The sequence below is a fragment of the Taurulus bubalis genome (assembly GCF_910589615.1).
Source record: "Taurulus bubalis genome assembly, chromosome: 3".
In the NCBI taxonomy this organism is placed as follows: Eukaryota; Metazoa; Chordata; class Actinopteri; order Perciformes; family Cottidae; genus Taurulus; species Taurulus bubalis.
The window spans coordinates 8,046,540-8,069,695 of NC_136591.1; the positions used below are offsets into that span (position 1 = coordinate 8,046,540).

The window sequence follows — 23,156 nt, forward strand, 5'->3', positions numbered from 1 at the left end:
TATTTTCTATTATAATATATTTTAATCCTCTGCTGTGCCTCGCGATTTCGAAGAAGTAATTATAAATGCTCTCTTTGTGTATCAGTCACATGGAATGAGATGAAGTGAAAGCATGCATGTGCCCTTCACCAGTTCCAATGCGTATGAATTATTTATCGAGGTGCTGGGCGCAATTAGTGGTCGGCTGGTGAAGAGGAACGCCATCGACTGGCACCGTATTGACGGCGTCTGTGTTGATCTCCAAAACGCTGCTTTCTGACGAGTGACCTTCCACGAGTGGCAGGGGTCAGCGATGCCTGGCACCGCTCGGCTGGGAGAGTGCTGCTTCACACGGTCCAAATTAAACCAGCGGCTCCCAAATTGCTCTCCCTATCGGCCTGTGTGGCGCGGCGTGTCACGCTGTAAGTGATTAGCACATTAACAGAATAGTGAGGGGACTAACTTGCTGCTTCACACCGCTTGTTAAAGCAGTTAAAAGCAGAGCTGTGAGGTATAATTTATTGCAGTGGCAGCTAATGAGTAGATGCTACAGTTACCATCTTAACACAGGTTAGGATTCAGTATGAGGAGGTTGGTGTTAGAGAAGTATTTACAAGTAATCTGATGCTGAGTTGGCACATCGGATCGTTGACGGTTGCTGCAAGTGAATGGAGTTTATTTGAAGGACTTGATGTTGACGTTCTCTATATAAACTCATGGGAGATCACTTTAAAGCTGGCTATTATTAGAAATGTTTCAGTACTATACCTATGAACCTTTTTTCATCCCTGACATTGAGTCTTGAGTCTTTTGAATTTATTTCTCCATTTGTGTTTAATGTAAGATTCCATTACGCATTAAATGGTATTAAATCAAGATAAACTGGCCTGTGATGTTTCCTAGGAAGCGTATCCAGCCTTGTTTTGCATTTAAAAGGTGCCTGATAATAGAACAATTGGCTCCAAAAGACAGATCATACTCAAATTGCAAAATGCCAAACCAAAATGAGCAAAGTTTTTAACCAAGCAGTCGATGCTTCTTCTACGAAAAGTGACCAAATCCTTCAAATGCAGTCGGGGCTAAACAATTAGCTGAGCGATTAGCTTTTAATGGTTATCCTGGTTCTTCTGTGTAAACTCTGTACGTCATCACTAACATGACATGCAGACGAGGACGGACGGCTGCTTGACAAACAGTAGAAGGCTGAGTCTTTCTGCAGATTGATGTTCTGCTTGTTGGCTAAATGTCGTTATAAACTGCTAGCGTTTCCTCCCTTACTTGTGAGGCTTGTAATGCATTTGGTACGAGAGTTCTCAGCATCTACTGGAGTAAAATGTAGCCACACTTCGGCCTCCTTTTGTTCTCTTCATCATGATGTCAGAGTAAAGCACAACTCCGCCTCTCGTGCAAAGAAATGCAGAGAGGAGGTTTTCAACGCTGCTTTTTTCCGCAGAGATCTCACTACGTAACTCCTAAAGTACCGATAGCAGAACCGCTAACTCCGGACCTTATCGATACTCTGGGTATTTACTACTGTCTTATCGGTTTCCGTTTAGAACCGGATATCAATTTTACATGTTCTTAAATTCCCAAATTGTACATATATGGTACCACATAATAAAGCTTCACTTTAAAGGAATCAAGCAGGTGAAACTGCAATCTTAATGGTATTTTTGTGGACACGCAATGTGATTGAATCACAGCTCTATCTGCTATTCTTTGTGTCAATAGAAATCACACCTTAGTGATTCAGAGAGAACATTAAATGAGATTGACCCCCTAATGTGTGCAATTAGAGGTCCGTCTGTTCTCCATGGCCCACTATCTCACCCACAATGCAAAGCAAATGTATGGATAATATAATTTAGCTGGCTAGATATGCTGCTTTTACACGTTTATCTGTGATTCAAGGTGCCTTCGAGGGCATTAGAGGAAGCCAGACAGATCAAATTAGAAGCCAGATTTCTGTAAATAAGATTTTCCAGGTTTTAAGCCTTAAAAGAAGTATGTGCTCAATATCATCCATCATTAATAATTAAAAGGAAGTCTGCATTCGGAGACTCTTGTCTCCATGTGGTCGTAAATGGGTTTTCTACATAAGCTAAAATACAATTTTCTCCCGGCTGCCAATGTTAATCTATTTATATACCTTAACTATTTTCATTTATGTTACCGTATTGGACTTAAAACAGCAATGTGTCTGCTTGAATCTTTTTAATCCTGAAAATTTGAGCCCTAACTGCATAGTAGCAGTTGGGTGGGAGCCTTTTTGTGTGTGGAGGCAAACAGGAATTCTAGCTGCTACGAGTTTAAGTGAGCATCAAGTGTATCATGGCTGCGGTCCAAAGCCCAAATGTTGATGCACCCTTTTGTGCCACGAAATTAAGCAATAAGGCCCAATTGGATGTGGCAAAAATGGAGCTGTGCACTGGTCTGGTGAAATGTGGAATGATCAGCCAATCAGCCAGTGCAGGTAGATTATTTCAGGCAATGATCCGGCCACATCTCAGTGATAACGTGCGTCTAGTTGACGGAGCACACGCAGCCCCCTGAAGGAAGTGAACAAATACGACACAAGGAATTTAAGTGTGTGTGTGTGTAAAAGCACAGCTGTGAGGTATAATTTAGTAGCAGATGCATTGACTGTGTGGAAGAGAGGAACGTCACCCATTGGTTTCTGAAAAGCTCCATTCGTCCATCTTGGCAATGACAACACAGTATCCCTCTATAAATGGGAAATAATTAACGGCGAGCGACCCGAGGCGGCCACTAAATTATCTCTCACCTTTTTATAATTTAAATGGGTGAGTTATATAAAAATATAATAATAATGTAATGTTGAGCATTTTAACATAGGGGTCTCTGGGCATTGGCTCACTTTTGAAGCCAGCCTCAAGTGGCAAATTTGAAGCACTGCAGTTTTTGGCACCTCCACTTTGGCTTCGTTTCCCAGCTGCGGAGGTTTCCCCTTGGGCAGACCAGGACGCATGAAGGTGATGTGCGAGGGATCACTGGTCAACTAGCAGCGAGAGCCGAGAGATCGTCACTTTCGTGTCTGCTGGCCCTGACAGCAATCCATTTGAGGGCCTCCTGGTACTAACAGAGTGCTAAAACCCAATCAAACAGGCTGGAAGGAAAAAGCGAGATGCTCGGGCCCCGCCAGCTTCCACTTGTGTGAGCACCTCACCTCTGACTGAACCCGGTCAGGCATCTTTAATAATCCATGCACATCATGGATGGCAGAAATGCCACATTTGAGGACCTGGTGATAGAATGTAAAAGCTGAAGAGTGAGCTTTTAAAAATCAAAGAACTCCTTGTTTGCACCCGTCAAGGTTAACTAACAATAAAATGGCACTAAAAAACATGTCGGGAGAATTTCTATTTGTAGGCCACAATTTAATACAACACACTATTGGAGAGAAAGGTGGATTGTTTTTCCTGTTAAATTAAGAGTTACAATATTGTTGGGAAAAAATGGCTATCCATCCATCCATCCATTATCAGCCGCTTATCCGGGGTCGGGTCGCGGTGGCAGCAGGTTCAGCAGGCCGACCCAGGCTTCCCTCTCACCCGCAACACTTTCCAGCTCATTCTGGGGGATCCCGAGGCGTTCCAAGGCCAGCCGGGAGATATAATCCCTCCAGCGTGTCCTCGGTCTTCCCCGGGGTCTCCTACCAGTTGGACGTGCCTGGAAAACCTCTAATGGGAGGCGTCCAGGAGGCATCCTGACTAGATGCCCGAACCACCTCAGCTGACTCCTTTCGACACGAAGGAGCAGCGACTCAACCCCAAGCTCCCCCCTGATGTCCGAGCTCCTTACCCTATCTCTAAGGCTGAGCCCGGCCACCCTGTGGAGGAAGCTCATTTCGGCCGCTTGTATCCGAGATCTCGTTTTTTCGGTCACGACCCAGAGTTCGTGACCATAGGTGAGGGTTGGAACATAGACCGACCAGTAAATGGAGAGCTTCGCCTTCCGGCTCAGCTCCCTCTTCACCAGGACGGACCGGTACAGCGCCTGTTTTACTGCTGCAGCCGCACCGATCCGTCTGTCGATCTCCCGCTCCACCTTACCCTCACTCGTGAACAAGACCCCGAGATACTTGAACTCCTTCGCTTGGGGTAAGCAGTTTGTCCCCACCTGGAGGGAGCAATCCACCGGTTTCCGGCAGAGCACCATGGCCTCAGATTTGGAGGCGCTAACTGAGTGAATGCTGGAGGTCACGGTCCGAGGGGGCAAACAGGACCACATCATCCGCGAACAGCAGAGAGGCGATCCCGAGACTCCCGAACCGGATCCTCTCCGCCCCCTGGCTGCGCCTAGATATCCTGTCCATGAAGGTCACGAACAGGACCGGTGATAAAGGGCAGCCCTGGCGGAGGCCAACACCCACCGGGAACATGTTTGACTTATTACCGAGGAAAAATGGCTATATTATTTGTTATTATTACAGAATCAATAAAAACAATTAAAAAAATGTAATAATAGGCCATGAAATATAGCTTCTAGGACACCAAAAAGAACAGAGCAGATGTTCTACTTGAATGCCGTGTGGAAAGGTCAATGTGGGCACATTGATTGACAGGGTTGTACTAGTAAGAAAAAGCATGTTGGCAGATTAAACCAAAAAGCCGTTGAATTATTAGCTTTTTGTATCTCTTTATCCAGAATGATCAACAGAACATCCACAAGCCACAAAAAGGCTTTCCGATCGTCAGGTCTTATTTCTTGATTAATTGATTAATTTCATGTTTTGCTCTCTGTTCTTGCAGACAGAAAAGCCTATATAGGACACGAGATCAGTAAAATCTCCAATCGACCGCGCACTAATGCCTCGCAGGATTACAATGTTTTACAAAAGTCAATACTTACCAGCAGCATGACTTCGGTCAATGCCACCTCAAGGAAGCTTCTAAAGTTCTACAAAGGATCAGAGGAAGTTAGCAGCTGAAAGCAGAACCAAAATGGCATCTGCCGGTACTGTGAGCTGCGTTGGACAGTGTCCACTTGCACCCTGGTTTGCTTTGGTTTCAGCTCCCCTTGAAATGTTTGGTGAGGATGTAATTAGCTAGCACTGGGCAGGCACAGCCTCATCTGAGATGGGCTGCATTGGCGTCTGTGCTTCTCTTTTCCTTCCCTCGTGTGGTATTGCACACAGACTTTACGCTGACAAAAATGCTAATTAATATTTCCCCTCCATTGTTGAAGAGGAGAGGGGACGCGTGAGCGCTGGTGCCAGGATCCAAAAGGAGGCCACTGCCAGGCAGGCCATCTTGCCAGCTTTTAATGTTTGCGTGAGGAACAGATTTTCAATAAGCCAACCTAGTGGTGTTTAAAACAAATTATGTTTCTGTGCTCAATTTGTCCTTTTTTTTTATAAAAGGGTAGAGACTTTTGTTTGGCTTGACTAATAGACAGAAACTTTCCACATGTACTTTATGAAAATATTCAAACTGACCCTTTTTATTGCAGGAGGTGGGGGATGTGGGCAGGAACCCCAAAGAACCAGTACAGTCAGATGGTGTATGAGAACGGAGAACCCTGCTGGCAAGGAGGTTCACGCAGTACTACAGTAAGTACTACATGTGTTTCACAATACATACATGCAAACAATAGGCACACACACTCTCTCAGTTATGGGCGCATATAAGAGCACCGAGACATGAATCAACTAATGAATAGACAAATGGTACATACTATTGGTATTTTTATATTTTCATATCATATCATTTTTCTTATCTCAGCTTCTTCTTGCTTTGTTGATGTTGCCGACGGCTGTGTGTTGTTTTAGTTTAGAGTGAAGACAATGCAGAAGTGTCCTAAAACTTCCATTCTCTCTACTGACCAGCAGGGGGCGACTCCAAAAATAAGTCTGATAGTATGGAGGTCTATGAGAAAATTATCCTCTTCTCAATTGATTTTCAGTAAAGTAAATCAGTTTTTAAAATCTCAATCGCTAGTTTCTAGTCTTCTTCAATAAAGCATGATGTTCATTTAGTAAAGTATGGTCCATTTACAGTCAAATAGACCATAAAGCAGAGGACCCTTTAGGGCTGGCTGGGCTTACTGTGATTGACAGGTCGCTGCCGCTACTAGAGGCCGTGCACATATTCCAAATATGGTCACTTCTGTTCATTGGCACCCACCCGTCAGCTCCCCCTCAGGTAAACACTGGCAGCATATTTGCCGTAGTTTGCGCCGTTAACACTGTTAGCTACGAGCTGCTGGCTCATGTGTTGCCATGTTGAGAGGCAACCGAAATGCTCCCAATCTCGTTGTATGCACCTCCAACAGTTAACCGACATGGTAATTGTCAGCGTGCACTGAGGATGTGGTTGAAGGCGCCTAGCTGCAACGAAAACAGATGTACAAACAGTTGTTGCTTGTTTTGCACAAACACTTTGTCTGCTTTTAAATGCTGGATTTAACCTAAGTACCCATAATGCAGCGTTAGCAGCCACGATGTTGCCTGTCCATTGTCATGGACACATGCAACTACTTTTCCAGTAAGTCTCCACTCCATCAATTAGTTGCGCTGCGTGGTTGAGCTGTGTGTCTGGAATACTCTGTCAGGATTTCCACCGGTGTTGGAGAGGGAGAGAGGGAGAGAGAGAGGGAGAGAGAGAGAGGGAGAGAGAGAGAAAGAGAGAGAGAGAGAGACGATGAGCATGAAGTTAACAGTTAAGTTATAGCTGTGAACGTAGTAGTGCAGTGTGTGTGTACATTTTATTTGTTGGTCAATAAAGGGTACAACTAGTGATGTGTCCTTTCGTGTCGAGGCTTTGATGCGCGTGTCGAGTAATCAGGTAGATTTTGGTGAAGCGCGTATCGAGGCTTGTGTCGATGACGTATGCGGTGACGTTCGAAGCCTCGCGGGCCGGCCGTACCATGTGACCAATTCAGAAAATGGTTCGTGGGTTTGCCGTGCGATTTGAAATATAAGGGGCAGCGAAACTCAATGGATTCCCCCTTCCTCTCTGTACCCAGCTTAATGTGTGTCTGTGAAAGGGTATTTTATAAAGCAGGCAAAATAGTCTCAAAAAGCCCAGCACTGTGGAAAAGTTTTTATTTTTATTTAAAAAAATATTGGACACATCAACATGGACTAACGGAGCCGAGGCTCGAAACACCGATCCTCTGACTGAAAGTCGGATATTCTAACCACTGACCCACAGTCACATCACAACCCTCTCCCAATTTGTTTTGAGTTTTGATTTTGACCCCGCCAATATATCATAAAGATAGACACAATATTAATAAGTTAATAATTGATGTATTGGCGTCACAAACATAATTTATTCGATTTAAAGCTTCACACACCAAAGCCATGGTGTCGTTATGATGACTCTGCCTGTTTCACATGTATTGTCCACTTGGTGGCGCAGTAGAGCAAATGAAGCTCCATGAAGCTTCGGCACATGAGCGAACCAATTGGATGGAAAGCTTCAAAGCTTCAGGAAGCTTCATCTCGCCATCACTAGGTACAACTCCTCAAGACCCCAAGCCAAGTTCAGTTTCTTTAACTGAAATTGATCAAAATACTCATTGTTGGTAAATGGTTTAATGGTTCATTTTGAACATCCCTAGATATTTACACACACACACATATATATATATATATATAAAAAAAACAGTCGCATTATACTCACTAATTAGCTTCTCTTAGTTTCTCTTCTCGAACAGAATTTGTTTTTATTTATAGTTGCTTTCACTTTGCAGTTCTTCGATCAGTCACCACGCATGATGGCACGAGCTGTGTATTAAATGGACTGGGTAATTTCCCCTTTTTGAGAATTATTAGTATTCTTGTAAATGTAATGCACCTTTTCATATGAGAGCTGATATTTAAATGATGTCAAAAACTCACACAATGATAGGAGACGAATGGGTGGTGCCACCAGGCCTTACAGGTTCAGAACAGACCGAGACGGCAGCATTTGAAAATATTATGGCCAGAGTAAAGAACACTGCAAGCAAAACTGACCAAGCATCGAAAAATCTGATGGTTTATGTTACAAATTAGAGGAGGGGTCGGGATTTGTGTGTATAGGAAAATGCAGGTATATGTGCAGGGCTATGTATATGGAAAAGATCATTAGAGGAGTGGCGGGGAACCTGACAAACCTAACTTTTGTATCTATGTATAATGTTAATACATCTTAATGAATAAAAATGTGAGAAAAAATAATAATGGTGTCAGAATCTGTAAATCGTAGTGTGAGGTGTAGCCATCACGAACAAATAAAAGCCAGGCCAAGAGGGCTGGAATTACCCGTGGGATCATTTAAAATTGTAGTTGTGTGATTCTCGTCACTCATCACAGAGAAAATGTTTTCATTCTTTCTTCTTTCCTCAATCTGCTGACGGTGTAGTTTGAAACCGTGTGGGGCCTCAATGATGAATCCACACTCACTTTGTACTTCTTTGTCTTTTATAAATGAAGACACTAAATTAAATAATACATTATATCAAACCCTCTTTTTACGACCGCCCAAGAAGCCTCTATAGCGACACAGTTTAGAAACCCAGACGTGTAGATAATGACAGACAGTCCATCTCTCAATAAGTTATAAACTCATGAACTGCTTCTTTGAACACCAACACCACATTCCCCCGGGACCATTTGAAGCCTTCTCGCCTCATTATGCGCATGTGTGTACCTCAAGACTGGAGTTAGTCCGTCACTCAGTGGAAGATGTTCAGTCCTCGTGGCCCACTCAGCAGCCTGGCAAAAAGATGTTTTGCTCAAAGACGAGTGATGGAAGCTGACTTGCCGTCCCCCCCCCTGTCAGTCTACATTGGTTTTATGGTTATTGTTGCATTCTCCTTCAGCCTCCTCTTCCTCTCCTCTTCTCTCTGTTTTCCCAGGATTGACTCGTCTCTCAGACACTTTTATGAGAACCATTTACATTTTTGTGAATTTGCTCGATGGAAAATGCATCTCATTTAATGATCTTGTTTTCGGGGCCCGGCCCCCCCTCTTCAAATCAGAGGCCAATAAATGTTGTTTGCAAATGTATGAACTCATAATATCCAGGGCCTCCCTTTGAGAAGACTAAATTGAATCCCTTTGAAACGACTCCCTAACCGAGAGCAGTTGGCATAGATTAAGTCTCGTCAGAAGTCAACGCTCATTATATTTGAAATGCTGAATGTCGTCTTTTGGGTAGCGCTTCCCTTTCTGCGGTGAAACGCGCCTCTCTCTGTATACTTGAGTCGTGGGACCAGTGATGCGTGTTTCAGTGGTGGCGTCTGCAGGGACGGGTGAACTCAACTGTTTAAGCTCCTCGTCAAAGTGCAGGACTGTTACATGTGAGCAGGAGGTTTAGCTACGTGCAGCTAGCACAACCGGGACTTCAGATCCCATCGTTTAAAGGAGAATTTGCACACTTGTACACCTAATTTCTGTTGGTCATGACCAACACTGCTAAACGAAACTTGGATGGGGGGAAAAGACCCAAGTTGAAAGACCAGCATTTATTCAGATTTGTTTAGTTTATAATTAAAAAAGGTTCATTTAAAGGGACATTGGATTGTAATTGATGTGGCAGAAGCCAAGATTCAGATGTTTTCGTCCCTAAAAAGAAAATCTGTGTGGAGTATTTTTGCCACACAAAATACATGACAATATATTGACGACAGACACCTGTCAGAGCAGGTGTGTGTTGCTCTGACACCTGCAAGTCAAAATGGAATCAACAATAATCCGGCACACACACATTGAAGAAAACACATTTCGTAATGCCGAGCGCAAACACACACTTAATATCTCTGTGCAACACGTCCGGGTCAAACCCAAAATCACCGGTGGCACCAGCCTGAAACCCCAGTACAATATTACCTGTACAGTTCCCTTCTCTCTCCAGGTGCTCGTGTTCGACAGAGGGATGTGAGGTGTTGCTATGGAAACCTCTTAGAAGTAAAATAAGTTGCTTTTCCCTTCTACTCGCTTGCAGAAGGTGTCAGTCACCTGTTAGTCATGACACGTGATGAAACTCCTCATGCACACTGTGATCATTTTATGTTTCAATCACCAGTGCTGTATTTTTTTTATTTTTTTTTTGCATAAATCTACCATTTGCAGTGAATCCCATTTCTTGACCAAAGTTTTAAATTGCTTAGGAAACCACTAACACCAGAGGTAGGACAGCGTCCTCCATCAGCCTCCTGTGGGAGATAAATCCGCCGTTGCTTCTGACTCGGGCGAACAGCGGCTCCTCTCCTGCAGCACCTCAACTTTTCCTTCTTTGTGCTTTTCTAGGTCACGCTGACATGCGGAACAGAGACAGCCCTGCGATCGGTGAAGGAGCCCAGCAAATGCCAGTACATCATGGACTTGCAGACTCCTGTGGCCTGTCAGCCGGTGCTGAAGCAGCGGGGCGTACACAGTGAACTGTGACCCCGTCCCTTACCGGCCTGGTCTAGATTCATTTAGCCCCCCTTGGCTGGCCCGCGGTGACAGGCTGGGGTCCTGAGGGTCCCCTCTGACATCTGTGTTGTCAGAACATATATACTTCCAAGCAAGTCCTACTAAGGTCAGAATCTGAGTTTCAGTACCGATGCACCGAGACCACTTTAGTTTTCATAAATTGTTACAGTGACTTAATGAATTACTTTGTTGAGACAAGTATTTTTCAAACTGCACTATATTCCCTATTTGGGTTTACACAAGATTACTATGTAGATAGTTGAATAAAGTGAAACTAGATCAATTACAATAATGACATTGCCACTAGATAACTGCTTTTTCATTCCTTCAATTTAAATATGAACCAACAGTATTGTGATCGTCTTATAGTACGACCTGTTAAGCTTCACATAGAGCCTCATTGTTATCCAAAAACGGTTGAAAACACATCAATAAGTGGACAGGTTGAAATAATAAATCCAATGTGTATTAATCCACAGCTGAAAGTAGTCCCCAACAAATGCACCATTTACTCCTGTTTAAGCAACATTTGCTAGAACCAAAGTTATTCAGCCGTTTAAATGAAACTATATATTTGTGACCCGTTATTACGGATTTGTAATTATTTTGTTATCACCAAAAAGAGCAAATAGGCTTGAGGCCGAGCGCCACCAACAGGGTAACGAAGTTATGAAGTATTGAGACGAAATAACACATTGTTTGTCTTTCCAAGGTTTTCATGGTATTTTCTCGTCGACAAAGAGAACAATACTGAACGTGAGCCTTTTCTCACCGCATTATAGTTCAGTATGTTAACACTTATGGCTCAACAAGATTATAATGTGTAAAATGACATTGCAACCACTGTAACGGCTGTGTCAAATAACTGATTATTCATAAGCACAAATAAAACTACTTCATACTTTATCATAACCTAAGTCTTGTCTATGATTTCATGTTACATCATTTCCTAAACAATCAAACTGTAAAACATTTTAAGGTGGTTTAAATATTATGTATAGGCCGACAGTTTTTTTTACACTTTCAACTCCCATTACTGATGCATTTTGCCTGGATGTAACGTCTCTTGATTTCATGAGATTCTGCCAGCGTTGGCAGTCTGCTTCTTACTGTGCATGCTTTTTATGATGTTATGTAACAGATTGTGTGTGTTTTGCAGCCGGGCTCATTAAGAGGGAGCTAGATCAGCTGTCAGGAATCGGCTACCTGATATATTCGTACCCTGCTGGGGCAGCTGGCTGGCTGTTTGCCTGTTAGCAATGCAATAGCCGCGGGCCTCGTAGCTCAGGGGCTGCTGTTTTTATTTATCTGGCCTCAGCTCCCAGCTACGATCTCTCTTTGAATGGAAAATTTACCTCTTTGGTTTTTACAGGTTTGTATCAGGTAAATGAAGAAGGACATTCATGAAAGTTGCATATAATACTAAGTAGCTCTTTTTTGCTTAAGTGATTTGACTTGAAAATTTGAGTAGAAGATGATTTAATGCAACACAATCAGACATCTCTTTCTTTAATAGAAACACTTTGGCTAAGCTGGATTGACAAAAACAGTTTTTCTAAGGATATAATAATACATTTTCATGCCCCACCATCTCAAGGAAACATAATATCAGTGTATATTTTAATCTCTCCCTCTCTTACGGTTTCAGACAAGCAACAGATGCCAAAGCTGATGTCAGCAGAACAAACACTGAGCCTTCACAGGCTTCCACCGCTGGAAATACTGCCAATCACACACAGTGTCAAGAGCAGCGCACTATCACACACTCGCACCCCTCCATTCAGTACATTTGCACATGAAGCGGCAGGGATGGAAAGTCTTTCCAGTTGAGCGTGGGCGTGTTTGTGTGTTGACTCCAAATTGCTAAAAGGGCCCAGAGGCTTTATATTGCATTAAATCTCAGACTCAGCTTTGTAGGAACTAGTTCAGGGTACCCGTTATCTGGAGTGGGAGACGGCGAGGCCTTCGCCTGACTGACTGCTTGACTGACGCCCACCACAACCAGCACTTCTTTCACTGTTTTTGGTCATTGTTTTTAAGCTCCCTCTTTAGAAGGGAGGCCAGTTATACCTCCAGGGCTGAGGGGGAAAAGGGGCGTTTGCGTTGAGTCGGCATGCGACAGTCTCTTCCATCTCCCTCTCCACTTATTACAATCTATTCAGCCGCGATACCGACGCTTCACAGTCAGCCTCTTGCCCACATATTTTTTTGAAAACACCATTTAAAGGTGTTAGGGTTGTGAAAATACAGTACATACGTATATACATCTTCAGGCCTACACTTGTTCGAAAATAAATGTGGTGGTGCCATTTAAAACAACTCAATATTTCCATTCACATGATGCGTTTATCGGTTTGTATTGCTATTCACCCATATGGAAGCCCATTTCCGCGGGTAAAATAAAAAAATGAAATGGAAAATATGAGATAAAAAGTCATAATTATGAGAAAGAAAGTCAAAATAATTAGATAAAAAGACAATTATGAGAAAGAAAGTCGAAATTATGAGATAAAAAGTCATGAGAGAAAGTCAAAATTATGCGCATATGGTTCAGTGGCGCTGGCTCTCAAAAAAATAAATCTCAATGATAATTTTGACTTTCTTATCTCATATCTAAATGGGCTTCCATACTTTGAAGTGCACTGGTATGACTGTTTTTCCCGACATATTACTCTTTTCTTGTTTCGACATACTATACCAAAACACCGGTACATATACTTGTAGAACAGCAGAAACTTCAGCATCACACGGTGAGCTGACACCATATAAGAATGAAGAGGAATAAGAGAATTAAAGCTGCAGATGAAAAGCGTGAGGAATGATAGACAAAAAAAAAAACGCAACAAAAATAACAGCGCCTGGGATGCAGCTTGAAGGAAAGAGGAGGAGAAAGACCAACTGTGTAGAAAATAGCAGTGTGGGGGAGGAGAGACATGGATGGAGGGGAGGCATACGCAGCAATGCGTATCAAGTGTAGGGTAACTGTTTCTGTGTTTGTGCTCTCACGTCGGCGAGCGAGGCTCAACACTTCCCCTGTGGAGTGGATGAGTGTAAGCGTGTCACGGTTGGAGGCTGGAAGGCCGAGCTGTGATAGCATGTGGTTACCGGGGGCCTCCTGCAGTCGGCTGCTCCCACTTACAGCAGAGCGGAGGGCCAGGGTCTGGGAAGCATGGATTACATGTTTTCTTTATTTAGTTCCCATAAATAACATAGAATAACCATAACATACAGGGCATATTCAATAAAGGATAATTAGCAACACTGCCAACAAGGTGAGTGATATTGTATTTAATGTCACTTTGTAGCTAGTAATCAGCACTTTGCTATTTGGGCTTTCTTGTAGGTGCATTACTTATAAAAAAACTGTTAAGTGGTTTCAAATGTCAAGGGGAGAAATCGGACACATCAAGCGAGGCAAGGCTTCACTGACAAAAACTAAAAAAGTGGCCAATCTTCTCAAATTTATGCAGCCAAAAAGTAGAATTGAGGACAGGTCACAAAATGTAGGAGGATTCTTATAACATGTAAAGAAAAAAAAGTGCAACAGATGTTAAAATCAACTGACACCAAAGACCGGCTAATATCAGAGAGTTGGGAGGTAATACGCTATTATTTCACCAGGTGCTTCTCTTTTCATAACTTCATGTCTAAAGCACTATATTAATGTATGCCATGGACATTCAAATCTTATCTTCATCCATTCTGTATCAAACTTTGAGCACTTTGCCCTATTTACCTATGTATTTGCTTAACATGAGCATACATGTCATAGAGGTGTCTGTGCATGGACCCTTTGAGCTATTCCAGATGAGGTCTGGTCCCAGATGAGGTCTGGTCCCAGATGAGGTCTGGTCCGGTGCCACCAGCAGCACATCAGGACTGGAACCTGATCAACAGTTGCAATCCAAAACATTTTCTTTTGCCCTTCTCCCTTTGCAAATGTTGTTCCTCCTGCTTGCAGCCCCCGTTAGGATGATAGATGAGAAGAGATGCAGAGAGGATGGTTAATCTTTCAGGGAGAGAAAGACCTGAGAGAAGAGGGAAGTGAGGAGCAGCATGCCATGAAAATAAATAAACAGGATGGTGGGATTTTGCAAGAAAATGTGTGGCGAGAAAAAGAGGACAGGGATCACCGCTCTAAACTATGAGGAATTGAAGGCAGAGGAAGAAACAGAGAAGGGGACAAGAAAGACCAGGTCAGATGGAAGAGATGAAACACTATTAACTTGGATAACAATTGGAATGAAAAGCAGAGCAGGATGGAGAAAGACGAGAGAGAAACTGGGATTTAACGAGAGGAAGAGGGAGAGCAGCGGGATCCTGGTGGGCGAGGGGAGGGGATTCTGGAGGGCTATATTGAGCTCACTTTCTCCACAGGAGCTGCTTAATGAAGACAGAGTTTGTAAGTAATTATTGGTTATCAACCTGATAATAGTCATTGCTCCATTTTGTGGAGCAGTTTCCTCATACTTACACAATTATGGCAATTATTAACGAAGCGCCTGGCCTCCGCGTTGCTGCTTTGCATTTCAAACACACGTTGTGCCTACGCTCGGCCATTATTTTTGTGTTGCATAATACAGGTTCTCTGGGAGGGGCGAGGAACAAGTAATTACTGCATTCTTCTAAGCAACCGAGTAAACAATGAAGAAGCCAATTTAGCTTTCAAAACAAATAGCAGAATTGTATTTAGGGAAGAAAAAACCCAGACTGTGGGCGTTAACCTTGTTGGGAACCGCACTGGGAGAGCCTCCGCCAGACAGGAACCGTTTCGGAACCTCGACTCCACACACACACACACACACATTTGATTGCTGTAAAAGCATGCGTGCATTAGGGTGCATTAAGTTGATCTGCAAAGAGCTGAACAAGAGATGTGAACACACTGTAGCCTGAGGACTTATAGCCGAAATCTGTCTCTTTAAATAATAGAGTTTGCTTGCCAAGTATTGGATTTGAATTTGAGATGAGTGCTGAGAGGGAGAAGAGACACAATCCTGCTAAAAGCTCAAATACAAATAAAAAAAAAAGTCAGCAGTTACTTTTCCACAGTGTTTGATTCAGTTATCAATTACTACAGCAGCAGTCGTGATAAATAAACGTCAACAGCTGACTAACTGCAAAGCCCTGTTGTTGGCACTCAGCCAGCACCCACTGCAGCATACTGAGTTATGGACCTGTCTGAATACACACTTCATTCATCTCGATAAGTTCTTCTTCAAAGTCTACACATTTGATCAAAGGTGGTGGAGGGGTAAGCAATAAGACCAATGACACACCTGAGGAAGAATGCCGCGACAGATCTGGATCAAAAGTACCTATTGCAGAATCAAAGTCAGCACCATCAATATTTCATCACAGAAGAACCTCCTTGTTGCACACACCCTCCTGCAACCTTTCCTTTTCTGTCCTTTCCTATGCTACTATAGTATTTTTACAGAAAAACTAACGTCCCAGATTTTGGTGCATCATTTATTGTAGATACCCTTAAATCAGTATGAGGTCATTAGATCCTGGTCACTGGCAATACTGCAAAATCAGTATTTGAAATGGGTCGTTTTTGTTCATTCGGCATTCCCAATTTTGAGTCTCAAGATATTTTTGGTGAACTCCACAATCCCTTTAATTCTGAAAGGAGTAGTTCTTCACATACGAGTAAAACGTGAAGGTTAACACGAGAGTCTATGGTCTTGCCATCAGCTCTGCAAGGCTGTAGTGATGCTTTGAGCTAAATGCTAACATCAGCTTGCTAACATGCTCTCAATGAGAATGGAAACATGTGGAAGTTTAGCATTTTAACTGAACATCAAATAGCAATTGTTTAGATCCCCAAGAAAGAAAGCCAAGCTTCGTATTATTGTGTTGTGACATTGGACAAATAGGAACCATTTGTTGATGATAGCTTTAAAGAAAACCACCAACGGTAACCCCGGGGTGCTGCAATGGAACGGCCAGGGGTTCACCAGAGGCAGTGGGGTCTTAGAAGCATGAATATCTGTACGAACTTTTATCACAATCCATCCAATAGTTGTTGAGATTCTTCAGTCTGGACCAAAGTGGTCATTCTCTACGTCTCGGTGGAGTGCCCCTTTAATATGTGAACAATTCTGAACACAACCCAAAATAAATTAAATTGTAGCGAGAGGAGAAAATGCCATTCCCTCAACAAACACTTCAACAAAATGGGACCAAATATATTAATGACCGTCTGAGTGAGCTCAATTGTAGATGTTATGAGTTCTGTTCAACTTTATTATAGCAGACCCACCCTTACTTAAAAAAAACATTGGCCTGAAAATTGCCTAAGCTTAATAATATTGCCTAAATAACCAAACCTCCATCACAAAGCCAGTTAAATTGGCGAGTCTCCAGGTTCAGTTTGATTGATGCGGACAGATCCAGCTATTCAAGGTGGGAACCGCCGTCTGTGCACAGAATACATTTCACTTATTGTAGGCATACACCAAAGATTAAAACGTATGAGAAATATATGCAAATAAACCTCCAAGAAGTTAAAATAACTTTAGTTAGACAGTATGCCAAATTCATGAACACAACCCCAATGTGTCAGAATTCAAATTTCCTCCGATCCCAAAAGAGGGAGCCAGTAACATTCACGCTGTGCAGAAACTAGGCTACACTGTGCTTAACATGGCACAACATCGCCTAATACAGGAAAAGGTTAAGCTAATGCTCTGGAGAGGGAGGAAGGGAAATGAAACTTTGCATTATTTTTAGAAGAAAATTATGTCTGTGCATCTCAGTAATTATAAAGCAATTCAGAACTGACTGATAGGCCTCCGGTGGACTCTTTTCTTCTTCTTCTCCCTCCCTACTCTGGCAGCCTTATCTTTTCCCACCACAACTGCACAGACTTCTACATGCATTTTAATATGGTAATTATCAAGTGAATTCTAAACACTAACCAAAAGAAAAAAGCTGGCGAAAGCATTAAAAATGGGATTCAGCCACCAGTTTTCTATATCAACACAACTCGTGCTTCTCCCGCTTCCAGATTAGGAGGATTTATTCAGGGTATTTATAGCCCCCATCTCTTTTGTGTCTACTGGTAGGCGTGTTATTTACACTATTTGTGCTGCCTTCATATGGCTGATTTGCCACCGGGATAAAAGTCAATGAATGAGGGAGCCCATTGTTAAATAAAAAAGAAATGATATCACTGTTTAGCATAACAGCCTGAGCTATTCTTTATGACATGCATTCATTATATAGACTACATGCATTGTTATGTATTGCAATAAAGAAAGCTGAGTTTGCAGATTATTTGCTTTTCACTTCCTCAACAGTGAAAAAAAATATCTTGTTTGACAACCTTGGTCCCAAAGTTGTGTTTTGCCAGTTAAAATATATGGATAGAGAAGGAAAGAGAACGAGTGAGAGCGAGGGAGGCAAGAACCTCCCTACGGGCTCCTCATCCTTCTCCAGGCAACTTCTTTTCCGTTTCATGTAGCTCAACAGACAAGTTTTCTCACTGAGGCAAAGTTAAGCTGAAGCCCCAAATGCTGAAAAACATCTTAGTTCACCACCAAGAAACGGTTGCAGGGGAAGAGAAACCAAAGTTACTACTTTTCCAATTTGCTGAGGAGGTCATGAGGCCAATAGATCCATTTGCTTCATGTTGGTTGGACCTGGAGACACTTAAGTTTGTAAAAAGCTCTCTCTCTCTCTCTCTCTCCCCCTCTCTCTCCCTCCCTCGATTCAGTGGTGGTATCCAGTCATTCCAGTAGAAAGCCAGGATGTACCAGACATTTTAAATATAGTCTAACATCCTCTAGAGACAATGCAGTTTGTTGGGTTGAACCAAAACACTAAAACGCTCAAATCAATGTCAGTTCTGATCCATTGCTTGCCTTTTCAAAATGTGTCTGACATCTACTGTAATTACACAATTATGTAAAGACGACCGACACAGCAGTGGATCCCTGGCACCTTCCAGATTACCCGTGTGCGAGTCATGAAAGATTCAGATTGCCGGGGTCCAATCCTGCCATGTATCTTTGCCAAATAATAAACACATCTATGATCACTTAATATCAGTGGCGGGCCGTGGATTTTCTACCTGGGCATTCAGTGGATCAGCTGTTCGCGGTGCCACTGCTTAATTTGATGAAGTGACAATCTTGAAAGTCCGATAGTTCGGCTTTGACCAAAATGGCTTCATTTAGCCAAACCCGTTAGTCTTAGCTAAGATATTTAAATCGTGTTTTTCCGCCTAGCGGTTACTGTAGCCTCACTCGTCACGGTTTTATGCGTATATCTAGGATTCCCACGCATCATAGGTTGCCCTTTCTTCCGTCCCCTTCCTCGGTCTGCTCCATCTCTCCCCACCTGCCTCCTGGGTTAGCTTTGCAGCCTAGCCTGTGGGCCCAGGGATGTTGTATTAATTAACTCGCCTCACTGCACTCTCATCAAGCTGCCGGTAAATGGCCCTGCTCCAAGTTCCCCTCCCGGAGCGCACCAAGATGGCAGCATCCGTAAACAACTTCAGATTTACGGCACTGCAGTCACAGCGGCGAGGCCCCTGCTACTCCTTACAGGCCGGGGCGTGCAATTCAAACAGAGCCTCGCTCCGCACGCTGCCGTGCCAGTTGAATATGCAAATGCCATCGCAGCCATCTATATTTCCTCTACCTTTCTGACGTCTGTGATTTGCAATCGCTGCTCGGAACAAAGTGCAATCTGTGCACTGCAGTAAGGGATGGGCCCATTTGCTCAGCAGTCATAAACAACTTTGTATACCTTTTTACGTGGCATGATTAAAATGGCTGCAAATCTTTGTCAATATTAACCTGGTTTGACAAGCAGCCATGCAAATGATTCGGCTCCTCAGAGTGTGCAGAGTATAATGAGGTAAATTCTGCGGTGCGTTTCTGTGGCGATGGAACGGAGCTGCTGAGGAAACTCAGGGTGGGTAAATACAACCCACAGTCTCAGATTCCCAAGTCCTACTTTAGCTTTGAATATCCAGTACACATCAGAAATCATGAATCAGAATGGCCATTTAAAAAAAATGGTTTGTTACTTGTTTGAAGAATTCTCCTTTGCTTTGTTTATTCTCCCCACACGCCGTATTTACCTCAGTATACATAACTGTGTGTACACTAAGGTTCACGAGTATAAATGATGGTTTATTAAAGCCCGGGCGCAAATGTTTGCTTTTCATTTCTGTCTGTGCGCAAACACATAAATGATTCTTGTCCGAATAAAACATTCAGATCTTAAATAAATAATCCTTTCATATCATTATATTTCCAAATAAATCACTCAAAAACATTTGATGCAGAAGCATGTGTTACTGACAGTACTGTGATGGATGGATTACTGAACAGGCCTGCTGGGAAAAGGCATACGGTCCCAAGAGGCCCAGGGGCAGAACGTCTCTCTTCATCTCCATGAACTGAAGTTAGACCAAGAGCAACACCTGAAGGTTCTACTTTACCTGAAAGGGATGTCAAACATCCACAAAGAAACACTAAACATAACAAAAGACCAACCAAAAGCCACAAAAAGAGTCCCGAGAGATGCAAAACAACCGCAGGCATTGAAAGTGACCGCAAAGAGACACACAACTACAAAGAGATACAAAACAACCGTTAAGAGAACACAAAGAGACACCGCCACAACTACACACAGACACAATATGACAACAAGGAGACTTTAAACTACTACAAGGATACGCTAAGAGACTAAAGAGACACATTGTGACTACAAAGAAATGTGAAACAGCTGCAAAACTACCACAGACCGACAACAAGAGACACAGAATGCCTACATAGACACGTGTGATGGGATGAAAAATACCACAAAAAGGAACAAAACAACCACAAAGGCTGTGGCCTCTTAAGTGTCTGTGTCCACACAGCACAGCGTTGAGAATCTTAAACGCAGCTTACTTCACTGAATCCACCTGAGTTGGAGGAGCACCGAGCAGCAGCTCTTCATTGTGAAGGCCGAAGCAGTACAGCAAGCTGGCGTCACCCATGAACACGGATCTGAGGCTTCTTTTCCCCCGGACAGAGCTTCTGTCTGCTTTCTCTCTCAGTGGCAGCAGTGGGTGAAAATAGCCCTCACAGAGACACACCCAGAAGAGAGTCAAACCAAACATCATTATTCCCAGGGTAAATATTGTGAAGAGATCTCATCTCCACTGGCTGCAGAGGAAATGAGAGACGAGGCACTATTACTGGAGCGCTCCGGTCACCCTTAAATCAGGAGAGGCAGAGAGCAGCTACTTTGTCCTCTGCACATAAAAAAAAAAATAAGAGCGATGCAAAACTCGCATTGCATAAACGTATGGACGCATAGCAAAAATTTATCCAGATGTGCAGCACACAGACTTCTAGGACAAACGGACACACTCACACGCACCTCCCCCCCCCCCCCCCCCCCCCACACACACACACACACACGTGAAGACTGTCCAAAAAGTGCAGGTCCTCATACTCATCATATTGGTCGCTTGGTTTCACGCTCAAAACTACATTTTAGGGAGACGCTGTGCAATGCATGAGCCCTGCCTGGGTCAAAAGTACATTGGAAATACAAGTAGCAACCTGAAGCTAGTATGCAACAGAAGGTACTCAGCATCATTGTCAATCATACTATTGCCAGCAGGTGCTGTGCAAGTGATAGAAAACCACCAGACCTACAGCAGCTCATCATCTGATACACATGTGGAATCCAGCTGCTGCAGCACAACAGGAGAGAGATTCTCACTACGGACATTTCTTGGGAATTTTAAGCGAGCAGTTTCATAAACATCTGTAATAGACAAGAATATCACTACAATGGAGTTGCTGCAGCTATGGTATTTGTTTTTAATGATTTGTTCAAGATAATACAATGAAAATAAAATGCAGAAAAGAATAATTCATAATCTACAAACTGGCAATCAATGACTAATTCATCTTTGTCAAAGCATGAACTGAAAAAAGAAACGGACAAAAACCTTCCCAAAAATTAGGCCCGTTTCTCCAGATCCTACAGACATAATTAGGTCCAACCATCCGACTCCCATCATCTAGGAGCACACTTCAAGTTTCACTCTAAAACCCTCAGACGCCATCGACCACGATGGGTTCTGACTGAAGAGTAAAACCTAAAAGACGGCTCTTACCAAATGTAAATTATGTTTGAAATGAAATATACTGTACACAATGTGTTTCTTTGTATTTGAACAAACCTTTGCACACAATAGCTGCTTGTTTATTGCATCACTGTCTAAATCAATAACACACCTCGTTTCCTTTGACCAGCAGGAGCCCCGAGTGAACGCTCCAGCCTGGAAGAATTAACCCATTTCCAAAAACTATTGGCTGGAAAGTCTCGCTGCTCCAAGAGCGCCCCGCTTGCCCATCACTACAGAAAAAGACGTGTCGATAACCATCACTGGGAAAAAAAACAGCTTCCATCTGAGGTGTGGGCTTCGAGCCCTCAGTAGTTTCCTCGAAGCTGAAACTCATCTTTGATTTTAAAAGTAAAAAATCAGAGGCATATATTTCTTCTCTCTCAGACTATTGGCAGGAGCTGAGAAAAAGAAGCGAGATGGGGGAAGAAGCGACGTGTTGCTGATTGCCGTCATTGTGCCAGCAGCTCGCTGTTCTTGAGGGCTCGTTTTGAGTCGGGGGTGAGAGAGATGTTTTACGTGGCACTGCAAAAAAACAAGAAATTACATGGTTTCCCCAAACGTGGCGCCTGATCGGCCTGTTATGGATTAGTTAAGGCTGTTATTCTAATCTGCACCCCTTTTCTTCACCGCCTCATTATGGAACGGAGGTGCCAAGGCCTCACAGGGAGAACGCCATCGCCAAGAGTCGGTAGAGGAGATGGGCCGGGTTGATGGAAGTCGCTGCTGATCTGGAGGAAGCCAAGCTCCAGCGATTTGTGATGTAATAACTTAAATCCAATCACTGAACATGTTTGACCGTGGAGTGCAAGTAATGGGGAGACAGCCGAACAAGGTCGTACGCTGAGCAGAATGATGTCTTTCATGTCGGAGGAGAAATGGACATATGATGCAAAAGAGAAGCGTGCAACATCGTATAGTGCACCACGTCAGCCGCATGGCATGTCTAAATTGTGGCATCAGGGATAGAAGGACATTTCTGTGTGTGGGGATTTCTTTTTAAAAAGGGTCTTATTTCCATTCACCTTCACCATTTAATTTATTTTGAGCCAGCCAAAAATACTATTATACTATACTCACATTTCACTTTTTTCAACTTTGTGCAATCCACAACGACCGCTGGCCTCCACTTATTCTCTACAATAGAGGTGCAAGATGTCTAACTCTCCAGAACGGCTCGTTACAACATATTTTAACTCGACACAAAAGACAAGGCACTCGTGAGTTTACCTGTGATTCATCCGTGACGCCGGGCCATTAAAGGGATCATCTACAAGTCACATAAAGAACCACTATCCAACCACTTCACCCCAATCAGCTTAAAGGACTTTTCATTTAAAACGTTCAAGAGCGTTTCATCCGTGGATGAAAGCCATTGTTCTACAGAGGACATACACTCGGAGAGCAACTGTGCATAGGGTGCACTCCATCAGAGGAGAATGAGATGGATGACAAATGCCTTTTCACCTGGAGGGTCAAGCAGGGAGGTTTCATTCTGTCGAGGACCAGAGAAACCAGTTTGGTAACATGAAGCTAGACGAGGTGCCGGCAACCGCTTTACTGGCGACTAGGTGGGAAGCACTATTCAACATGGAAAGTCTT

General features: G+C 43.2%; 1 protein-coding gene across 1 annotated transcript in view; it reads left to right on the forward strand.

The window, feature by feature from the left end:
- The window catches only part of LOC306734112 (glucosidase 2 subunit beta-like), a gene marked incomplete at its 5' end in the record, with an annotated part of 107,554 nt that extends 96,260 nt beyond the window's left edge, over nt 1-11,294 (forward strand). The window contains 2 exons of the mRNA XM_079215445.1: nt 5,452-5,551; nt 10,241-11,294. Of these exons, the coding sequence (XP_079071571.1) occupies nt 5,452-5,551; nt 10,241-10,378 (238 nt within the window). The 3' untranslated portion in view covers nt 10,379-11,294. The remainder of the gene's footprint in view (nt 1-5,451; nt 5,552-10,240) is intronic.
- Nucleotides 11,295-23,156: the final 11,862 nt, after the last annotated feature.